Below are 23,162 nucleotides of genomic sequence, written 5' to 3'. Positions count from 1 at the left end.
AGATACTGTGAAGATAGTCGCAGGAGAAAAAGTTGCTCCAGGCATGTGTGACGTAATATAATTACGTTTGCAGTCGAGTTCTTTTAAACTTAAGGGCTAATTTAATCAATAACGTAACGGGATTGCTGTGGGCTCATCTTCGTAGTCTGTAGCAGCTGACATATTTATGGAGCATTTTGAACGAGGAGCGGTAAATAATTCGGAACCGAAACTATATTCCTGGCCGCACCATGTCGGTGATACGTTTGTTGTATGATCTATAGCAGGCAAAAAAACTAAAATTCCACCCACAGAGGCCATGAGTGTCCAATGGTACCTACGAGCTGCAGTGTCATCCAGAGCGCATAGGCATCACTGCAAGAGGACATGGAAGAGCATGTGGTCAGCACACCGCTCTCCCAGCCGAAAGTCAGTTTACGAGGCCGGAGCTGCTACTTCTCCGTCAAGTACAACATGTGATCAAAAGTATCCGGACACCCACAAAGACATACGTTTTTCATACTAGGTGCATTGTGCTGCCACCTACGGCCAGGTACCTCTGTAGTCATTAGACATCGTGAAAGAGCATAATGAAGCACTCCGCGAAACTCACGGACTTAGTACGTCGTCAGGTCATTGGGTGTCACTTGCGTCATACGTCTGTACGCGACATTTCCACACTCCTACTGAAACTTCCTCTTAGAAAAATTTTACAAGACTGTACTTAAACTGACACACAATATTTTTAGCGCAACGCAATCTGACTTTCAAAAATCCCTACAAAAAAATGGCCCTGACTTACATTAACCTATGCCTTTCACAAATCACTTACCTCACCAAAAATCTTCGTTACTCGAACTACTGCAATACAGCGAGCGCCACTACGGCCAGCTAAATAAAAGATTCAAACTACTGAAGGCACTAACTACTGATGGGCATAGTTAGCAAATGAAAGAATTTGATAGAGAACAAACAATGTATTTACCTCAATAGTGTTCAAAAGTCATAATGTATATATCAGCTCATGACATCTTTCTTCCTGTCTTTGCGTACTGTTTCAAAGAAGTTTTTCTCTTCTAATACTAAGCTACATTCACTATGATGAGGAATACTGTTATCCTCAAATATAATTTGCATTAATAACATGTTATTTTCTTTGTAAAGATGTTTAGACATTATTTATTCTGTTCTGTTTTAATGCTCATGTGTGAAATTAGTGTTTCGAAAACTATTCTCATTATTTTATGTATTCACTTATGTCATAATTCCTGTAACACTGATGTATATGTTTATTTCTACTCTTTTGTAAAGCCCGTTTTACTACAAATGTTATCTGTATTGTTATGTTCTTTAATGATGTATTTTGTACCTTTGTTATTGTATTCTAATGTTATAAAATTGTAATTGACACCAGTTCATCAAATCAAGTAACTTGTAAGTTACATTTCATAGCACACGTTCCTGTTGGTCGTAGTATATGGATAATATGTGAGAAGTAGGGACTGATAGTGTTTGCACGTGTGTTAATAATTCAGCAAGGGACTGGATAACAACAGCATTGCTGGTTCTAAGGACATTTCAAACAAATTCTTTGTGAGTGGACAAGTAGTGGTTTATGGACTTGCTATATTCTCTGCAAGACTCTTCGATGGTGGTTATGCACCTGCACGGTTGCAACAGATGACTGCTGGCTGTCTCTACAAGGACTATAGTGGGTCTGCATCTTTGATGGCCCACCAATATCATCCTCTCTACCAGGACTATAATGGGTCTGCTCTGTGATGACCTACCTACCAATATTCTTCAACACTTCAACTGACTCTGCTGTGGGTTCGCTCTGTTGTGGCCCATTACCTGTGTGCATGTCAAGAGTCAGCACTGTCTTTCCGTTGGAAGGACAACACTACTTCAAGATGGCATGGAAATCCACTACTTCCGTGTGCATTCTTCTTTACTACACAGACTTTGAGAAAAAAAACCACTGCAATTTTGCTGTGATAAATGATCATGACTGTCTTTATGGACTGTGAGAAAATTTTAGCTTTTGACCAACATTGTATCGATAAGTGTGTGCATTTCATTTCTTTGTTATTGTAATTATGAAAAAAACTTTCAAATCTGTATTGGCCACTGCCCAAAACAATTTGTAAATTTTTTTGTGGGGAGCATGGGGGCTATGTAAGTAGGCTGTTTAGGTTTTTTTATTGGTAACGCCACCGCCACGTAGCGCTCTGTATGAAAATCACTGGCTGTGCCGTGTGCAGTCTGTGGCTGGTCTGCATTGTTGTCTGCCATTGTAGTGTTGGGCAGCGGCAGCTAGATGCTAACAGCGCGAAGCGTTGCGCAGTTGGAGGTGAGCCGCCAGCAGTGATGGATGTGGGGTGAGAGATGGCGGAGTTTTGAAATTTGTAAGACGTGATGCCATGAGCTGCTATATACATTATGACTTTTGAACACTATTCAGGTAAATACATTGTTTGTTCTCTATCAAAATCTTTCATTTGATAACTATGCCCATCAGTAGTTAGTGCCTTCAGTAGTTTGAATCTTTTATTTAGCTGGCAGTAGTGGCGCTCGCTGTATTGGAGTAGTTCGAGTAACGAAGATTTTTGGTGAGGTAAGTGATTTGTGAAAGGCATAGGTTAACGTTAGTCAGGGCCATGTTTGTAGGGATTTTTGAAAGTCAGATTGCGTTGCGATAAAAATATTGTGTGTCAGTTTAAGTACAGTCTTGTAAAATTTTTCTAAGAGGACGTTTCACTACGTCCACTGTTTCCGATGTGATAGTGAACTGGAAACGTGAAAGGACACGTACAGCGCAAAAGCGCACAGGCAGACCTCGTCTGTTGACTGACAGAGACCGCCGACAGTTGAAGACGGTCATAATGTGTAATAGGCAGACATCTATCCAGACCATCACACAAGAATTCCAAACTGCGTCAGCTTGTACTGCAAGTACTATGACAGTCAAGCGGGAGGTGAGAAATCTGGTATTTCATGCTTTTGCGGCTGCTCCCAAACCACACATCACCCCGGTAAATGCCAAACGACGCATCGCTGGGTGTAATGAGCGTAAACATTGGATGATTGAACAACGGAGAAACGTTGTGTGTAGTGACGAATCACGGTACGCAATGTGACGATCCGATGGCAGAATGTGGGTATGGGTAATGCCCGGTGGACGTCACCTGACAGCGTGTGTACTGCCAGCAGTAAAATTCGGAGGCGGTGGTGTTAAGGTGTGGTCGTGTTTTTCATGGAGGGGGCTGGCACTCCTTGTTGTTATCGCAGCACAGGCATATATTAATGTTTTAAGCACCTTTTTGCTTCCCACTCTTGAAGAGCAATTCGGGGATGGCGATTGCACCTTTCAACACGATTGAGCACCTGTTCACAATATCATCCTTTTAATGCACACCTACACAGAGTCCTGACCGGAATCCTATGGAACACCTTTGGGATGTTTTGGAAGGCCAACTTTGTGCATGGTATCAACGACCGACATCGATACCTCTGCTCAGTGCAACACTCCCTGATAAATGGGGAGCCATTCCCCAAGAATTATTCCAGAACCTGAATGAACGTGTGACTGCGAGAGTGAAAGCTGTCATGAAGGCTAAGGGTGTGCTAACAGCATATTGAATTGCAGCATTTCCAATGGAGGGCACCTAGAAGTCATTTTCAACCAGGTGTTCGGATACTTTTGATCGCATAGTGTAGCTCCTCCGTTAGACTCACAATGGCTGAGTGCACCCTGCTTGATGACAGCTCTCGAGAGACGGGGTGGTCACCCACCCAAGTTCTAGACCAGCCTGGCAGAGCTTAACTTCGGTGGCTGACAGGAATCCGTATTACAACTGCTTCAGGGCCCTTGGCACACAGCAGGACACAGTTAAATAAATTCCAAAATTTTCTTAACCTCACTTACTGTAAAATGAGCGGCTCTTCGGAGATAGAGTGTAAGGTCTACCTGTTGATCTTAGACCTAATGGAACTCACAGGTATTGAGTTCATAGGAAGCCTCATCACACTACCAGCTAGAGCAGAAGCAAGCCGCTCAGAACACTGTCTTCGTATGCATTCCGTATCAATAATACTTGCTATAATATTAGCCTTTGGTATGGGTAGGCCTTGCGCCTAATCAACCCGCAACCAACATAGAGCCTCAGGGAAGCGGTCACGTGAAGGTAGGGGTCAGCCTTCCCGCTCACAGGCACAAGTCGACCACGATTCGCCCGGCCACCAGACGGAACACTGTTCATCGCTGATTCCAGGAACCTATTTTCCTCCGGGGGTCACGTGACATTGAGTGCCTACCTTACCCTGGCGCCCAGGCTGTATTTAGGCTGGCTCTGGAACCAAGACGAGTAGTTGCCTTTGAGTGGTCTCCCTGGGCCAGGCGCCGAATGCAGTCGCAATCCGTCAATCGGAAACTCACTTAGAAGCCACCGCAAGACTGACGCTGTGTCTCGTGTCAGTGATCATCCAGTGGAATTGTAAGATTTTTTGTTTCTACTGCTGACTTGACTGTTTCATTATAGCTTAACTTCCACGACTTTGTTCTGAAAGAGAGCTTTCCCAGAGTGAAAAATGTTAGAAAATCAGCTATCTGCGGTTGTAGATAATCTTAACGGAAATTTGAAACTGAACTGTTCTTCGCGACTTTTAACTCGTAGTAAGCGTACAAAACTTCGAACTGTCCCATCAGGGCTTTGACTAGCGTAGGGCATTGTGTTTATACTAGTTATTAATATTTCGTGGCAATGTATGCTTTCTTCTTAAAGGCCTTCAGCTTTCAAACAATATTTGTGTTTATTCGTTCTTTGACAAAAGGCGATTGTTCTGTTCAGGTTTGTGGCCATCCCATAAATATTCCCCTTATTTCATTACTTGAGAACAGACTTTCTTTTCAATACTGGATTATTCAAGACGAAATTGCCTTTCTAAAGTGATTGACTCTTACATTTAACAGGCACTGGAACCGATATATTATTTGCTATTAAATCAACTTGTCGTGCTACAGCTACTTCGTCAAACTAGATGGGCAGAATAGCCTTTCCATATATAATCCGTAGGAACGTACTGCACAGTCTGTAAATAGTGTTCGCTGGTGCTGATTTTTGAAAGAATAACCCGCCAGTTGAGTATATTACCGTATTTTTCTTTTGTGCTATCTAGATTTCAGCTTCTACGCCACTATCAACTACAACGCTAACATTCTTCGATCTTGACCTCATAATGTTTCAAAAAAAATCTGTATAGTTAACAATTATGGTTAGAGATTAACCGACTACATACGTACGTAGAATCTTTCGGAAGAGTAGTGTTACGGCTATCTTTTCTTTCCTTTTTTTTTTTGACATTCGACGGGCCTGCCAGATCTCCTTATTATGGGAGAACATAGGAAATAAAGGCGTGGTATATATCAGCTGTCCACCCCGCCCCGACAGACGTTGTGATGCGTCTCCTCCAAGGGGCGACTTCCCAAGTGATCGTTAACGGACGTCTCTTGCAGTCCCTTCCGATTTTCCGCTCTCATGCGTCAAGGCTTCCCCTTGTCGATGTTACTATATGCTCTGTCACTCGAAGCGCTCCTCTGTGGGCTCTGTCGACGCCTCACAGGTCTTACCCCACGTGACGTCACATTTCGCTGTACAGCATATGCAGACGACCTGGTTCTCGTGTTCCGCAATCGCGACGGTGTCATCAGAGCACTAGAATGGATTACCACGTACGGTGTGGCTTGCGGCAGCTGTCTCAACGTCACCTAATCGGACGCTATGGCCATAGGAGACTGGTTGATCCCAGCGTGTGTCGAACCCCTACAGCTTCGTGGCAATGTCAAATGTTCGGAATAGAGTTTCACGACGACATACAGCGCACAGCGGCTCTTAACTACCACCGCTTATTACAACAAATTCTGGTCCAGATCTTCAACCTTCGTCTGCGGACCCTCGACTTTCTTTTCCACAAATACATTACCTCGGTGTAGGAACGTTCCGAGATATTGTTTTCTTTACTCAGAGCACGATGCGGAGCTAGGTACATTTATTTTTGTTGTGGTAAAAAGTAAAACCAAATTAAGAATATATTATAAACAATAAATAAATATATAAAAATTCCCACAAAAGATTTCCCTTTACCATCCCTGATTGCTTGACTGGCGAGGGGGACACTGTGACCAGACCTCGGGCTACGACCCCTGATCGCTCTGCCCTCCCCGCCCTCCTTAAAAAAAAAGGGGGGGGACTGATGACCAGAAAAAGAAAAGAAAAAAAAGACAGCTGAGTGGTCAGCGCGGCGGTCTGTCACGCCAAGCGGCCGGGTTCGATTCCCGCCTGGGTCGGATATTGTCCGACCTCAGGGTGTTGTGTTGTCCTCATTCTCATTTCATCGTCATCATCAGTGGAAGGCAACGGGAAACCACCACAGGAGTCACTTCCCTAGGCGCTCATGCGGTGGACCTGTCTGACGGGGCTTCCCCCATGACAGGACCAGCCGTAAGGCACAATACAAAGTTTTATATATCATCTAAGCTGTAAGGCTAATAGAAGAACTCGTTAAAGATCACAAACGCCACAAATATTTAGGACAGAGTGTAAGATACGTCATACCACTTCACCAATCCTTGCTAGGAGGGGCTATTAGAAAACAGCTGATACACAAACAACCTACAATAAATAAGAAACAGCTGTATTTTGATCTCTGGTTTATTCCAGAGGGAACAAGTTTCAGCATTCTATTATGCCTCCATCAGGCCGTGTTATGTTTGCAGGTGTGGGTACTGGTTTCCTTTAGCACGATGTGTAGTCCGGCAATGTAGGCTCAGCCACTATGTTTCCTCGGAGGGCCTCATGATGGCATAAGGGAATGCTGAAACGATTGTCTCTGGAATAAATCAGAGATAGATGCACAGCTGTTCGTTCAATTATTACTCGTAATATGACTGTCAGATACTCAGTAGGAGGACAAGGAGAAGAATATTACCGGCTTATGTATTTTAAGAATATACGTGTCCTATAAATATTAATATTTGTAGCTAGTCCATGAAGCAGTGAAAATAACAGACAATAATTGCAATTTCAATAGAGACGAAGACTAGAGGCTTCCTTCTGAATGGCTTCGCCCTGTTCACGGAAATGAATACCCAGTAACGGAGAGCAACAAACATGAACTACTGCCAGTGCACACGAGAGTGTGCATAACAACAACAATACGCTGCCTGACACAAACAATCAAGATGTATAGATGGCCGGAAGTCAATGTAATGTTGCACACGTTCACTGCATCGATGGGTATGTAAATGATAAGGGGACGTTCTCTGTGAGAGTAGAAAGGCCTTCAGAGTGCTTTAGTACTGGTTTTTCATGTTTAGTGTTGTTACCATGCCCGCTAAGGTATATAATGGACATGAACAATGTCAGATGTTGCGTGATCGCGGTGAAGGACACGGAAATGCCGAGTACTCGTATGTGATAGCATTATCAGCACCTCAAAGGGTTTGAAACGAGCCTCACAGCGTTTCTACGTTTGACAGGGGTTCGAATCGTTTAATATGATGGGGCATTGCGAGTTGACAGTGGCCGAATGTTTTATGGCATGGCAATGAGAGGGCAGGGAACTCGTCGTTAAGAAACCGCTGACTGACCATCACAATATGGGATCACCGAATTCTGCACCACGCAGGCCGTAACGCCTTCTCGTCTGTGCCTGCCATTCTAGAACAAGTAAATGACTTCCTGCAACAATTTGTGTCATCCCAAACCCACCGGTTAGAGAATACCAGCATCTGGACTAGGGAATTACTGCCATGTGCGTAGTCTGCCTTTAATGTCACAAACGCCGCGCAGGATTAGCCGAGCGGTCTCAGGCGCTGCAGTCGTGGACTGTGCGGCTGGTCTCGGCGGAGGTTCGAGTTGTCCCTCGGGCATGGGTGTGTGTGTTTGTCCTTAGAATAATTTAGGTTAAGTAGTGTGTAAGCTTAGGGACTGATGACCTTACCTGTTAAGTCCCATAAGATTTCACACACATTTGAACTTCTTTCTTAATGCCGCAAAACAAACGGCTGCATTTGGCCTGGTGCCATGATCGACAAGTATGGGTTTTTCACTGAAGGCGTCTCCAGCGATGACTCACGGCTGTGTTCTCCCAGCATAACCGACATCGGCAAGTATGGCGGTGACCTGACGAAAGGTCACATTCTTCGAATGCATTGAAAAAGTACAGCGATATTACTCCTTCCTTCCTGATGCTGGGCCACATTGGGTATGACTTCAGGTTGCGGCTGGTATACGGTGTAATTAGCTACATCTCATTCAAAAGTATCGTGGAGCTATTTTTCAACAGGACAACGCGCGTCGACATACAACGTGTGCCTTCATTAACTACACTCTGTGATAAAAAGTATCCGGACTCCTGACTGAAAAGAGTTACAATTTTGTGGCGTCCTCCATCGGTAATGCTGGAATTCAGTATGGTGTTAGCCCACCCTTAGCCTTGATGACACCATCCTCTGTCGCAGGCATACATTCAATCAGGTGTTGGAATGTTTCTTGTGAAACGGCAGCCCATTCTTCACCGAGTGCTGACCTGAGGTATCGATGACCGTCAGTGAGGCCTGACACGAAGTGGGTGTTCCAAAACATCCCAAAGGCCTTCTATAGGATTCAGGTAAGGACTCTGTGCAGTCCAGTCCCTTACAGGGATGTTATTGTGGTGCAACCACTCCGCCACAGGCCGTGCATTTTGAACAGTTGCTGGATCGTGTTGAAAGATGCAATCGCCGTCCCCGAACTGCTCTTCAACAGTAGGAAGCAAGAAGGAGTTTAAAACATCAATGTAGAGCTGTGTTTTGGTAGCGCCACGATAAACAACAATGGATGCAAGCCCCCTCCATGGAAAACACGACCACAACATAACACCACCGCCTCCGAATTTTACTGTTGCCACTACACACGCCGGCAGATGACGTTCACCGGACATTCGCCATACCCACACCCTGCCATCGGATCACCACATTGTGTACTGTGATTAGTCACTCCAGACAACGTTTTTCCAAGCGAGGCGTCGTTTGGCATTTATCGGTGTGATGTGTGGCTTATGAGCAGCCGCTCGACCATGAAATCCAAGTTTTTTGACCTCCCGTCCTACTGTGATAGTACTTGCTGTGGACCCTGATGCAGTTTGGAATTCCTGGGTGATGGTCTGGATGGGTGTGTGCCTGTTACGCATTACGACCCTCTTCAACTGTCGGCCTGTACACTATTTTGCTGTACATGCCCCTTGACTTTTCCACTTCACTATCAAATCGTAAACAGTGGACCTAGGGATGTTTAGGAGTGAGGAAGTCTCAAGTGACACCCATTCACCTGACCACGTTCGAAGTCCATGAGTTCCGCGGAGTGCCCCATTCTGCTCTCTCACGATGTCTAATGACGAGGTCGCTGATATGGAGTACCTGGCAGCAGGTGGCAGCACAATGCATCTAATATGAATAACGTATGTTTTTGGGGGTATCCGGATGTTTTTGACAGCGCCATATTCTGGCCGTTTACGTATCTCTGCATTTGAAATACAGCATATCACAGGTTCTTTGGCGCTTCTGTTTATGATGCCCTTAAATTTTCCCCGATCAATGTATAAATGCTACCACTTCACTGCTATTCCCTACCAGTAACTACCAGTACTCGAGTTCTCCTCTCACTCTTAGAGACGAGAATTCCGCTTGCAAATCGTTCCGACAGTTTATAGTCAAATACTGTTCTGTAATCACAATGAGACACAAGTGTCTCTTTATGTTTTGACATGAAAGAAATACTGATTATTACGCTTCCATTAAAATCAGTTTGTGACACATTGCATAGACGGGGGACAGTATTGCCGGTAAGGAACCAGCCACGCTTCACAAGGCGCTGCAGATATCTACAAAACAGCCAAAACAGCGCTCATGAGACCCTAACGAATGTCCCATTCCACTAGACTCGCTCGAACGTCACCCACGAAGTATTTTAGATCACGGTACAATCGTTCTTTTTACTAAGGATAATCTCTACAAGATTACTCTTCTCTAAGGGAAGAAAATTCGGTTGTGGATACTTATCGGAAACTCAATTGTCTTCCTTCGAATTTGTGCAGACTTCTCATAATTGTTACTGCATCAACACAACAGAGTTACACTACAGTGACTTCCCTCGACAATTCCGGTGTGGTATAGGTTCGGTCAGCCTACTGTCCACCGTTCACTGCTCCAAACATGGTGCTAACAGATCTGATACTGATTTTTCGGGGAATTTTGCGTGAGCTTCCCTCGCCAGCGTTGCCTTTCCCTGACTCTTCTGCACATCTGTCTAATGACCTTCTACAATGCTCTATAATATACTCATTCTTTTCCTACATGTGCTAGTTATCTTCGTGGCAGTGGACGCTGTCCTTGATGGCCATTACAGCACTGCCCTTTCCTCAGCATAATGTCAACTAGTCTTACTTCATATGGATGCCTGATGCCTGGCACGACGCCATTGTAAGAGTATTCAAACTTGTCTTCTTTCTTCGCAGCCTAGCCACTTCTTACATTAATAAAATTTTGACAATCATGACAGGGTTCAAATGGCTCTGAGCACTATGGGACATAACATCTTAGGTCATCAGTCCCCTAGAACTTAGAACTACTTAAACCTAACTAACGTAAGGACATCACACAACACCCAACCATCACGAGGCAGAGAAAATCCCTCACCCCGCCGGGAATCGAACCCGGGAACCCAGGAGTGGGAAGCGAGAACGCTCCCGCATGACCACGAGATGCGCGCCCATGACAGCGCTCCAGGTTCAAATCCAGATTTAATCTGCCAGGAAGCTTGAAAACAGAGCACACTCGACCGCAAATCGAGGACTCATTTCGGAAACTGGTGCAATGGTTGGAGGAAGCATGAATGTTTCATTTGAGGCACTGCGTGTTCCAGGTTCGTTCTGTTAAACGACAAGGACATAAATGCAAGAATACAGAACAGTGTATGCAATAGACAGCATGTTCTCGTAGTAGACATCGAACCAATTTTTACCAATTTGTGGTGCTTTCGAAAACACTGGCGCGATGAGACAAGCCCATACAATTTTTTTAAAATGTATACACTGTAAGACACAGATACGACGCACCACGAAAGACTTATGAGAATAAGACGGAAATCAGTAGACTTGACGTACATGTATGGACGAACAAATGATTAAAATTTCAGAAAAAAATTTGGTGATTTGTTCAAGAGAGAGAGCTTCACTAATTCAGCAAGCCAGTAAAGCTTTGTTCCGCCTTAGCAAGCTAATGCCCGCCCACACATGGCGAGAGTTTCTCCTGCCTGTTTTCGTGCTTGCAAAACCCTACCTTGACCATCAAAGTCGCCTCATCTCTCCCCAACCGCGAACTGTTGGAGCCTTATGGAGCGGGGTCTCCAACCAGCTCGAAATGCTGGCGATCTAAAGCAACAATTGGGCAAAATACGGCTTGATAATGCTCAGGGGAACATCCAACAATTCCATCAATTAATGCCAAGCCGTATAACTGCTTGCATAAGAGCCAGAGGTGAACCATTGCTCAATTTGTGAAGCTCTTTCTCTTTAATAAATGATCCAATTTTTCTGAAATTGTAATCGTTGTTTCTGTGTACATGCACATCAGATTTACAGATTTCCATCCAATTCTGATGATTCCTTCGTTGTGCGTCGCTTTCTTTGTCCTAGAGTGTACTTCAGCGTTACCATCACACAAGTGGTATAGTTATCGGTTTGAGATATTAGCAAGACGTCAATGATGAAACATTTCCCAAGAAAAAAAGGGATAGTGAAATGTTAGGAGAACAAATTACAAATCACGTTAATTCTAGTACTTGCCGGCCGGTGTGGCCGAGCGGTTCTAGGCGCTGCAGTCTGGAACCGCGCGACCACTACGGTCGCAGGTTCGAATCCTGCCTCGGGCATCGATGTGTGTGTTGTCCTTAGATTAGTTACGTTTAATTAGTTCTAAGTTCTAGATGACTGATGACCTCAGAAGTTAAGTCCCATACTGCTGAGAGCCGTTTGAACCATTTTTGATCTCTAGTACTTACACACTAACTTTACAATTGACTACACCCATAGAGGAGCTCACAAAGCAAACACATACGCACTCTGATTGTTGGGCACTACAGCTGGCTACGTACTGGTATCAGGTATAGATTTAAAATATTGAATGTTCACAATGTAAAATTGGTCCTGAAAGAGACCTTTCTCAGAGTCAAAAATGCTAGAAAATCAACTATCTATGGTCGTAGATAATCTAGGTTGTCACTGCGTTTCCCTCAGCTACTATGTCCAGTCTGTGTCATCCTAGTTCAATTGTAACCAGTTTATTTGCTCTCATCCCTAAAAATCTCTTACATAGTAGAAGCCGTAAGGTTTCATAATTTTGTCCCGTTCAATGAGTAAGCTCACTCAGAGGTCCGCTGATGACGTGAAATATTCTTTTGTTCACGCAGGAGCCCTATCTTTGGTCGTATTGTCAATGTTATATAGATATGAAATATTCTTCAAAATGAAAATAACTTACTGAATGACATAGTCTTGATTGTAACAGTGACTACAGTTGCAGATATTTTTGTGTTAGATACGATATTTTTTCATAGTCAGATCTTTTGAATCACCTTTTTTTAACAGCTAAAGGTTTCTCGCAAAATCGAAGTACAAAACTGGGAAATTGTAAGTTGGTAACATAGCAGAAACAATGTAGACGCAGCACGATTTCCTAAAAGGCTGGTGTGGATTGAAAGGCTGTCAGCACCGGCGCATAGTGGAATTATTGCTTTCTGCCCTGCAAACAGTAATGGACATTTTTGTCTTAAAAACGAAACTATTTCGCTTGTAGCCAAAGTCTTTTGTCAACCGTTTTCAATAACCAAAGGTAATTGATTTGTGAGCCGTGGTAAAAGTTGCTGTTTTGAAGAGCGCGCCATAGCGCGTAGTGTGAAGCAGACGCCTTCCGTTTCTGGCGGAGCAACAGGAGTCAACCCACGACACGAGTCTGGCCGGTGCGAGCTGCGATGCCATGAGTCGGGAGATCGGCGCGCCTTCCTGCGTCCGTTGAAGCGGCTGGTAGCGGACGGTTCGGGAGAGCGATTTGGGGGTGCTGCACTAGATCTTCTCGAGAAATCGCTGTTTATTAGAAGTTAAGTGATTGGTGAGATGTTGTTTGATTTACTCTTGTTAAATTCTATTTGTTTTCTTGGTGAGGTCACCAGCCGTTTTGCTTTTGGGTCGTCTCACCATTCTTCTCCGTTTGCCCACCCACGGGAAGGTGGTTGTTTACAAATTGGGTGGTCCGTTTTTCCCTTGTGAAGTATGGGCGGGTTAGAGCAACCTGCGGTTCAGGTTGTTCGGTAATCTCCCTATCAATCTACCGTACGTTAGGTCATGTTTGTCGAATTTGGTGTGTTAACGCATTTATTGCTTGGAGTGTAACGGCCTAATACCTGAAAAATATTTTGATCTTTGGAAACTTTGATATTATTGCCTATGATCTTGAGAGGCGGTATGTGTGTACTGTAGAGCATCTTAACTATTATTTGGCCGGCCGGCCGGGGTGGCCGAGCGGTTCTAGGTGCTACAGTCTGGAATCACACGTCCGCTAAGGTCGTAGATTCGAATCCTGCCTCTGGCATGGATGTGTGTGATGTCCTTAGGTTAGTTAGGTTTAAGTAGTTCTAAGCTCTAGGGGACTGATGACCTCAGAAGTTAAGTCCCTTAGCGCTCAGAGCCATTGTTTGGCCAACCTTGTAGAATTTTATATAAGATTGCATTTCATGGGCTTTTATTCAAATGATCATTTTAGTATATAAAGTTGCCACACTTTCACTGTAAGACTTTTCTTAGAAGTTAAAATCCTGTTGCACCTTTGGTGGCAAGGTTAATATTTCAATTGTTAGTGTTTTGTGCCAATTCCATCCCTCCTACAGGGTGCATAGTTTGTGTGCTTGTGTAAATTGTTAAAACTCTTAGTTTAAAGTTATCTGGTGTGTTGCAGATTTGCACCAGTGTAGTCTTTCAGAGGCTGTTGTGAGTGGTCATAACTAGGGCCATGTCAAAAGGGAGCGGGTAGGTTCTCTGCCTGAATGCTCATACAGTCAAAACTTGCTTCTTTCTGCCTCTGAGTAAATTGTAACTTTGATATTTAGAGGGTGCTTTCTGATTATAATTTTAAATCTGTTTCTTTTAAAAAATGCTTTGAGGTACTATTACAGTGAATAAAATTCCCATTTGTTAAAAGGAATTTGGTTATGATTACTCCCTGGTTACTACTTCCATGCTTACATAGTGTGATTAAATGTGTTAACGTTCTTAATGAATCGCTAGTAAATAAAATAAATTGTTAAGAATATTCTTTGAAAATAAATCACAGTTCAATTTGTTCGTCACGAAAACGATATATAATACTGAGAGAATATATGCTGGCAGCAGTGGTGCACAACAGCCACAACAGAGATGCAGAACGATTAATGAGTAGTCTTGCACTCGTTTGTCAGGTTGGCAGCCGTGCTGCACAGTGCAGTTGATCTTCGGGAGCAGTGACTACAGCAGTAGGTTTCTTTCTCTTAAAATCTAAAGCACTTTATTTACAGGAAAAGGTGGTATAATTGTTTGTTACAACATGAAAAATGGAAATTGGAAGATATGTTGGTAACAGTGGAGCAGCAGCCACATTGTGGGCACAGGCCGGTGGCGCGCCCACAGGTTGGCATCCCTGGTGCGCAGAGAGTTGGCAGCCCTAGAGGCCGAGCTGGATCATGGCGGCGAGCACGCCCTGGAAGCCGGCGTTGTAGTCCAGCGTGGGCTCGGTGTGTGCCCAGTCGGTACGCGTATCTGTGAAGGCGTCGTTCGCATCCGGTCCGCCCATCAGCGCGCCGTACAGCACGTGCGCGTTTGGTTCCGCCGAGTTGTAGAAGTTCCAGTCGCACGTCGCCGGCGCATCAGGGCACGACCTGCAAGCAAAGTATTGTCACTGAGACCTGCAGTTCACAGATTAGCACTACGTGTGGAACTTGACAGATGGTGATGGCAACTTGTGATGCTGATGGCAATTTGTGTTGGCATACCCTGCAGCAGTGGTCAACTATTATAGCCACATGAGGGTTGGATGGTTAAAGCTTCACCAGCCATCCACGTGGAGAGAGTTTAGGTGAGTGCTACAGACATCAGGCAGTCGTAATATCAGAAAGTCCGCGTATCAATGTATGGCTTTGTTGCTCGCTAGATGCGACAATCGCAGTTCTCAGAAGTGTGATAGCAAACTCTGGCAACATTTCTATGCTACAGCTGAGGTAATCCCACTCGGTTCTAGTACCGTTTTCCATCATCAGACCCTATGCCTCTTGCTCGTCCTGAGTGATGTGCCTTATTCCTTCCTACGTATACCTTTTTCTCGACTAACAGTGCGTTGTTCCCCAGCCGTGTAATCACTGGTTTGTACTAGGGCGCTTTTGCCACTTACCTCAGACCCTCTTTATATTGTTTCAGTTATGGTATTGATGTAATTGTAGTATTTTCTCTTCACCTTATACCTAATTCTAACAGTCTAGTCGCCTATTAATTCAGCAGGTTGTGCTACCACTTTCTTTTCTTAATGTACAGTGAGCAACATTGGTATGCCTGCCTAATATTAGGTAGGGCCCCCGAGAGCACACTGAAGTGCCGCAACAAGACGTGGCATGGACTCGACTAACATCTGAAGTAGTGCTGGAGAAAACCGACAACATGAATTCTGCAAGGGTGTCCATAAATAGGAAAGAGTACGAAGGGGTGGAGACCTCTTCTGAACAGCACGTTGCAAGGCATCCCAGATATACTCAATAACGTTCATATCTGGGGAATTTGGTGGCCAACAGCACAGATTAAACTCAGAAGAGTGTTCGTAGACCAGCTCTGTACCAATTACAAGCATGGACTTGTGAGGTATCAATTGTCCTGCTGGAATTGTCAAGTGGTTCAAATGGCTCTGAGCACTATGCGACGTAACTTCTGAGGTCATCAGTCGCCTAGAACGTAGAACTAATTAAACCTAACTAACCTAAGGACAGCACACACATCCATGCCCGAGGCAGGATTCGAACCTGTGACTGTAGCGGTCGCTCGGCTCCAGAATGTAGAACCGCACGGCCACTCCGTCCGGTGTGGAATTGTCCAAGTCCGTCGGGCTGCACAGTGGACATGAGTGTATGCAGGTGATTGAAAAGATGCTTACGTAAGAGTCACCTGCCAGAGTCGTATCTAGACGTATCAAGGGGTCATTGCAATTGCACACGCCCACACACTTGCAGGGACTCCAAAAGGTTGAACAGTCCCCTGCTGAAATACAGGATGCATGGATTCATGGGGTTGTCTCCATACCCGTACACGTCCGTACGCTCGATACGAAACGAGACTCGCCCGACCAGGCGACATGTTTCCAGTCATCAACAGTCCAATGTCGGTGTTGACGGGTCAAGGTGAGGTGTAATGCTGTATGTTGTGCAGTCATCAAGGCTACACGAGTGGGCCCTCGGCTCTGAAAGCCCATATCGATGATGTTTCGTTGAATGGTTCATATGCAGACACTTGTTGATGGCCCAGCGTCGAAATCTGCCCCATTTTGCGGAAGGGTTGCACTTCTGTCGTGTTGAACGATTCTCTGCCGTCGTTGTTGACAGAATATTTTTTCCGGCCTGACTGACCACTAAACTGTTTGCTTTCAACTGATGGGGCGTTTCATTTGAAAATAAATGCTGAAGCCCTCACCAACATCTGTGTTTCTGATTCTCTGCTCCCTCTGTACATCTACTTTGCAAGCGACCGTTCACTGCATAGCGTAGGGTATCTGTTCTATCGATTTTCTTTCCTCTTCCATTCTCATATCGAGCCACGAAAATAAGGATAGATGCTTCTGTACATTTTCTAATTTCTCGTATCTCATCCTCGCGGCCCCTACGAGGGATATAAGGTGATGGTATGAAAATGCTGGCACAGTCCACTGAGAATACTGGTACTATAAATTTCCCAGCCGCTGCTCCGTGTTTAACTACTGGTCTCTCTTCGAAGGACCTTTATTTAAGTTCTTCAAGTACTTCCGTTACATTTTCATAAAGTTTATACCTACTTTTTGCTGTACCACCAGTGTCTCTGCTGTCACGCCCTATTGATAAGGAATCCAAACACTGAAGCAGTGCTCTAGAATTTGTTGCACTTTCACAGAAATCTTCCAACTAATCTAACGCTGATTGTACATGACCATTTCATATCCATTGTTAGTACTATATATAAAATTATTATAAATGGTGACAAAATAAATACTAGTCCGAGATATACTTCAAGCACTTTAACATACGCTCCGCTCGGGTTTAGCAAAGCGGTCAAGGGCGCTGCAGTCATGGACTGTGCGGCTGGTCCCGGCGTAGGTTCGAGTCCTCCCTTGGGCATGTGTGTGCGTGTGTGTGTGTTTGTCCTTAGGATAAGTTTGGTTAAGTAGTGTGTAAACTTAGGGACTGATGACCTTAGCAGTTAAGTCCAATAAGATTTCACACACATTTGAACATTTTTAACATACGCACTTCAGTTTATATCATCTATTCTTTGTGTGGAACATGTAGGTTGCGTTGCCTGTCTTGGTGCATCAAATATTTTCGGGGCCACTTTTACGAGGACAAGCTCAAAAGTAGTGCCTCCTTATTACGTATAGGAAAAATCTTAGACTTTTTTTTTAAGAAAACAGACGTTATAAACTTTTTATATCTTCTGTCTTCATATCTATCGTATCTCCAGCCCTCTGCCGCTACAGAGCTCCGAACTGGAGCGTGTAACATGGAGGTGTGTAACGTAACTGTGTCGCTGCTGTAATACTCTTTCGAATTCGAAGCGTTCGTTCACACATGGAGGACCCACTCGTTCAGTATGACAATGCCAGGCAACACATCAGCGCTGCGACATCTGCAACAATGCCACACCTTGGGTTCACTGTCGTCGATCATCCTCCAGACACTACCGGCCTGGCCTGTTCCCATTTTCATCATATTCCAGAACTTTAAGTTCACTTCACTTAAACAGTGATGAAACAGTGCAAAAAGACGTGAAGTTGTGGCTCCCTCAACCAAGTCAAACATTCTACAGTGATGGTGTCAACAAATTGGTCTGAAATACATTCGTCGCTGGTGACTATGCTGAGAAATTAATATCTAGTCATGTAGAGTAATATACCAAAGTTTATTTTACTTACAAATCTTCATCAACATCCACATGCATACCCTGCAAATAACATGTAAGTGCCTGGTAGAGGGTTCATCGAACCACCTTCACAAATCTCTATTGTTCCAATCTCGTATAGGACGCGGAAAGAACCAACGCCTATATCTTTCTGTACGAGCTCTGGTTTTCCTTATTTTATCGTGGTGAGCGTTTCTCCCTGTGTAGGTAGGTGTCAACAAAATATTTTCGCTTTCTGAGGAGAAAGTTGGTGATTGGAATTTCGTAAGAAGGTTCCGTCGCAACGAAAAACGCCTTCCTTGAATTTTTTTGATGAACTCCGTCAGCTCTATCTGGTAAGGATCCCACACACCACAGCAGTATTCTAAAAGAGGACGGACAAGCGTAGTGTAGGCAGTCTCCTTAGTATATCTGTTACATTTTCTAACTGTAGTGCCAATGAAACGCATTCTTTGGTTAGCCTTTCCCACAACCTTTTCTATGTGTTCCTTCCAATTTAAGTAGTTCGTAATAATAATCCCTAGGAATTTAGTTGAATTTACGGCTTTTAGATTATACTGATTTATCGTGTAACCGATGTTCAACCGATTCCTTTTAGCACTCAAGTGGATGACGTCACACTTTTCGTTATTTAGGGTCAACTGCGAATTTTCGCACCATTCAGATATCTTTTCTAAATATTTTGCAATTTGTTTTGATCTTCTGATGAGTTTATTAGTCAATAAACGACAGTGTCATTTGCAAAAACCTAAGACTGCTACTCAGGTTGTCTCCCAAATCGTTTGTATAGATAAGGAACAGCAAAGGACCTGTAACTCTACCTTGGGGAATGCCAGAGATCGCTTCTGTTTTACTCGATGACTTTCCGTCAATTACTACGAACTATGAGCTCTCTGACAGGAAATCACAAATACAATCACATAACTGAGACAACATTCCATAAGCATACAATTTCACTACAAGCCGCTTGTGTGGTACAGTGTCAAAAACCTTCTGGAAATCCAGAAATACGTAATCCACCTGAAATCCCTTGTCAGTATCACTAAACACTTCATGTGAATAAAGAGCTAGTTGTGTTTCACAGGAACGATGTTTTCTAAACCCACGTCGACTGTGTGTCAATAGACATCTTCAAGAATTTTGTCTTAAACATTCGAAACCATTACCTTTCAGGAAACACTCATGTTTTGCCAGCCCTGTACAATATGACATGGTCAAAAAATACCCCAGTACTCTTGTGATGAGACACTATTAAGTTATTGAACTTCGTGGTGTGCATTCATACATTTATAATGAGACTTTCGGTCCATTTCAAAAAGTGAAAACTTCGCTCAAGTCTTACTACAGTTTACTGTGACGGTGCAACAACGATGCTTTCCTGTAATTATGACATCATCGGCAGCAGGGATTTATTACTTTTCTCCCTGAAATTATTGGTATACTATGAAGCTCGAATGTTCCGCTGAAAGTAATATAATCTGGAGTAAGTAAGAAGTGGAGGTTCAGTACTCACGAGGAACGGTGGTGGGGGCTGTGCGGGTAGTTGCTGCCGAACCCGACCAAGTAGCTGTACCCGGTGTCTCCCAGGATGTAGCCCATCTGCTCCTGGACCATCTGCTTGTTCACGTCTGCGTTGATGTTCAGCTTGGCAGCCTGAGGAGGAGATAGAAATCACACTGCGATTAGGGCCACGGTATTGTTGGATTTCCAGTGCTCAAATATATCTTTACGGACAAAGAGGGATTTACATAGTATGTATTACAGCCAATAACTGCAAGCTAGCTGTAATGGTTATTCAAATACTTGACTAAAATATGGACCAATAGACCGCAAAGAATGATCAGTTTAAGCAGTCATACATAGTTTACTACAGTGACCTACCTTGTGTCGACTCACGTTTCTAATCTCCACCACAGATACACACAATGTAATACGAGCAAAATTTTATAGATAATGCAAGCATCAGGCCTCTTCATCTAATTTGTTTACTTCTGTGACTTCTGGTCTCTGAATTTACTTGTTTCCACCACTTGTTTAGACTGAGTGTCAGGAGTCCCAACACCATCTGTGTCCTTTGGCTGACCACAATGTTTGTTTGTCAAGGTTAATGTAGCGTCCTATTTGTGACGTTGATAACAATGGTGATCTGAGTAGGGATACGGAGAAACGGAGTACTGGCACTTAGTCTACACCGTGTGAGCGTGACTGTATCGTGTGCGTGGTTACATTATGAACGTAAGTGTGCGTAGTGTCATATTTGTGCTAGTGATGGTATTGGTAGAGAGAGAATGAATGAGGCGAAGCAGCTAGTCTGAACTTAGACAACACTGACTAGTAGGTGACTATACCACGTGCATATTCACAGGTCGTGCGTGTGTGTGTGTGTGTGTGTGTGTGTGTGTGTGTGTGTGTGTGTGCAGAGTAGTATTATGTTTGTGGCATTGATGATGATAAGAAAATAGAGAGAGTAAAACACTGTGCCAACACATAATCTACTGTGCTATTACCGGAAAGGTGGCTTATGATTGAAAATATGAAGAGTTGGTTCAATCCTGATGAATTATCGTTAGATAAACAAGGGAATCGGTACGTAAAAACTGAGTATTTCCTACAACATGGCCAAATATATAAGTAACTCAAGAAACGATATATCAGGAGAAAATGGTGTTCTGATATAGTACCTGTAAATGGGTCTCATTTTGCAATGGTGGATACATGTGTTAATTAAATAAATACATGAGTAACGTAAATACTAATAGAGCACAATGAACATCAACTTCAAGTACCTAGACAAGGTGTACCACAAGGATCTATCTTGGGTCCAATATTGTTACTAATCTTTTTTGTTAAAGCTCACGACAGTGTGAGTGGTTACTGTAAAGAGGATACGAAGGAATTCTTCTAACGATCTTGTATCGCTGGAACATTACTAATTTCCCCACCATTCCTATTGTAGGTTCTGAGCAACAAACGCGTTCTCCTGGGCAGATGGAGCTCACCTGCAGGCAGGTGAAGAGCACGTTGGCGACGAGCCTCATGTTGCCCCAGTCGCCGATGATGAGCAGACCCTTGGGCGTGCGCTGCTGCTCCTTGGCCATGTGCCAGCAGTGGTACTCCAGCTGCGTCTTGTACTCCTGGTTCCCCGTCATGTCGGCCAGCAGCGCCTGCAAAGTCAGCACTCTATGACAGCAACTTACTCCTACACTGTGGGAGAACTAAATACATTCATCCGCTTTACAGCTTAACCAGTGCATTGCGCTGACGCTACTCAAGATCTGCCCGCACAGATACCGCGTACAGGATGCTGCTGTATTGGTGAACTACACTGAGGCGCCAAAGAAACTGACACAGGCATGCATATTCAAATACAGAAGTATGTAATCAGGCAGAATACGGAGTTGCGGTCGGCAACGCCTATGTAAGACAACGAGCGTCTTCTGCAGTTGTTAGATAGGTTACTATATCTACATTTATACTCCGCAAGCCACCCAACAGTGTGTGGCGGAGGGCACTTTACGTGCCACTGTCTTTACCTCCCTTTCCTCTTCCAGTCGCGTATGGTTCGCGGGAAAAACGACTGCCGGAAAGCCTCCACGCGCGCTCGAATCTCTCTGATTTAACATTCGTGATCTCCTCGGGAGGTATAAGTACGGGGAAGCAATATATTCGATACCTCATCCAGAAACGCACCCTCTCCAAACCTGGACAGCAAGCAACACCGCGATGCAGAGCGCCTCTCTCGCAGAGTCTGCCACTTGAGTTTGCTAAACATCTCCGTAACTCTATCACCCTCACCAAATAACCCTGTAACGAAATGCGCCGCTCTTCTTTGGATCTTCTCTGTCTCCTCTGAAAACCCGATCTGGTACAGATCCCACCCTGATGAGCAGTACTCAAGTATAGGTCGAACGAGCGTTTTGTAAGTCACCTCCTTTGTAGAAGGACTACATTTTCAAAGGACTCTCCCAATGAATCTCAACCTGGCACCCGTCTTACCAACAATTAATTTTATATGATCATTCCACTTCAAACCGTTCCGTACGCATACACCCAGATATTTTACAGAAGTAACTGCTACCAGTGGTTGTTCCGCTATCATACAATAAAGGATCCTTCTTTCTATGTATTCGCAATCGATTACATTTGTCTATGTTAAGGGTCAGTTTCCACTACCTGCACCAAGTGCCTATCCGCTGCAGATCTTCCTGCATTTCTCTGCAATTTTCTAATGCTGCAACTTCTCTGTGTACTATAGCATCAGTCGCGAAAAGCCGCATGGAACTCCCGCCACTATCTACTAGGTCATTTATATATATGGTGAAAAGAAATGGTCCCATAACACTCCCCTGTAGCACGCCAGAGGTTACGTTAACGTCTGTAGACGTCTCTTCATTGAGAACAACATGCTGTGTTCTGTTTGCAAATAACTCTTCAATCCAGCTACACAGCTGGTCTGATATTCCGTAGGCTCTTCCTGTGTTCATCAGACGTCAGTACGGAACTGTATCGAACGCCTTCCGGAAGTCAAGGAAAATAGCATCTACCTGGGAGCGTCTATCTAATATTTTCATGAACAAATAAATCGAGGTGGGTCTCACACGATCGCTGTTTCGGGAATCCATGTTGATTCCTACTGCTGCTACAACAGTAGGTTATTAAAATTTATGTGAGTTTGAAAGTGGTGTTACAGTTGGCACATGAGCTATGGGACACAGCACCTCTAATGTAGCGATAAAGTTGGGATTTTCCCGTACGAGCTTTCCACAAGTGTACCGTGAATGTCAGGAATTCGACAAAATATCAAACCTCCGACACCCCTGCGACCGGAGAAAGACCCTGCGAGAACGAGACCATCGACGAGAGAATAGTTCAATCTGACAGAGATGCAGCCCTTCTGCAAATTGTTGCAGATGTCAATGCTGGGCCATCCA

The 23,162-nt window shown here is 44.1% G+C and overlaps 1 protein-coding gene across 1 annotated transcript in view; it reads right to left on the bottom strand.

The window, feature by feature from the left end:
* Positions 1 to 14,584: 14,584 nt before the first annotated feature.
* Positions 14,585 to 23,162, bottom strand: part of LOC126291919 (uncharacterized) — a 34,666-nt gene continuing 26,088 nt past the window's right edge. Inside the window, exons 6-8 of the mRNA XM_049985653.1 lie at positions 21,231 to 21,395; positions 19,745 to 19,884; positions 14,585 to 14,981 (exon numbers count right to left, since the gene is read on the bottom strand). Coding sequence (XP_049841610.1) covers positions 14,768 to 14,981; positions 19,745 to 19,884; positions 21,231 to 21,395 — 519 coding nt within the window. The 3' untranslated portion in view covers positions 14,585 to 14,767. The remainder of the gene's footprint in view (positions 14,982 to 19,744; positions 19,885 to 21,230; positions 21,396 to 23,162) is intronic.

This window comes from Schistocerca gregaria, chromosome 9 (genome assembly GCF_023897955.1).
Source record: "Schistocerca gregaria isolate iqSchGreg1 chromosome 9, iqSchGreg1.2, whole genome shotgun sequence".
Taxonomy (NCBI): domain Eukaryota; kingdom Metazoa; phylum Arthropoda; class Insecta; order Orthoptera; family Acrididae; genus Schistocerca; species Schistocerca gregaria.
Note: the sequence above shows the minus strand (reverse complement) of the source record. Positions and strands in the feature narration are given on the sequence as shown.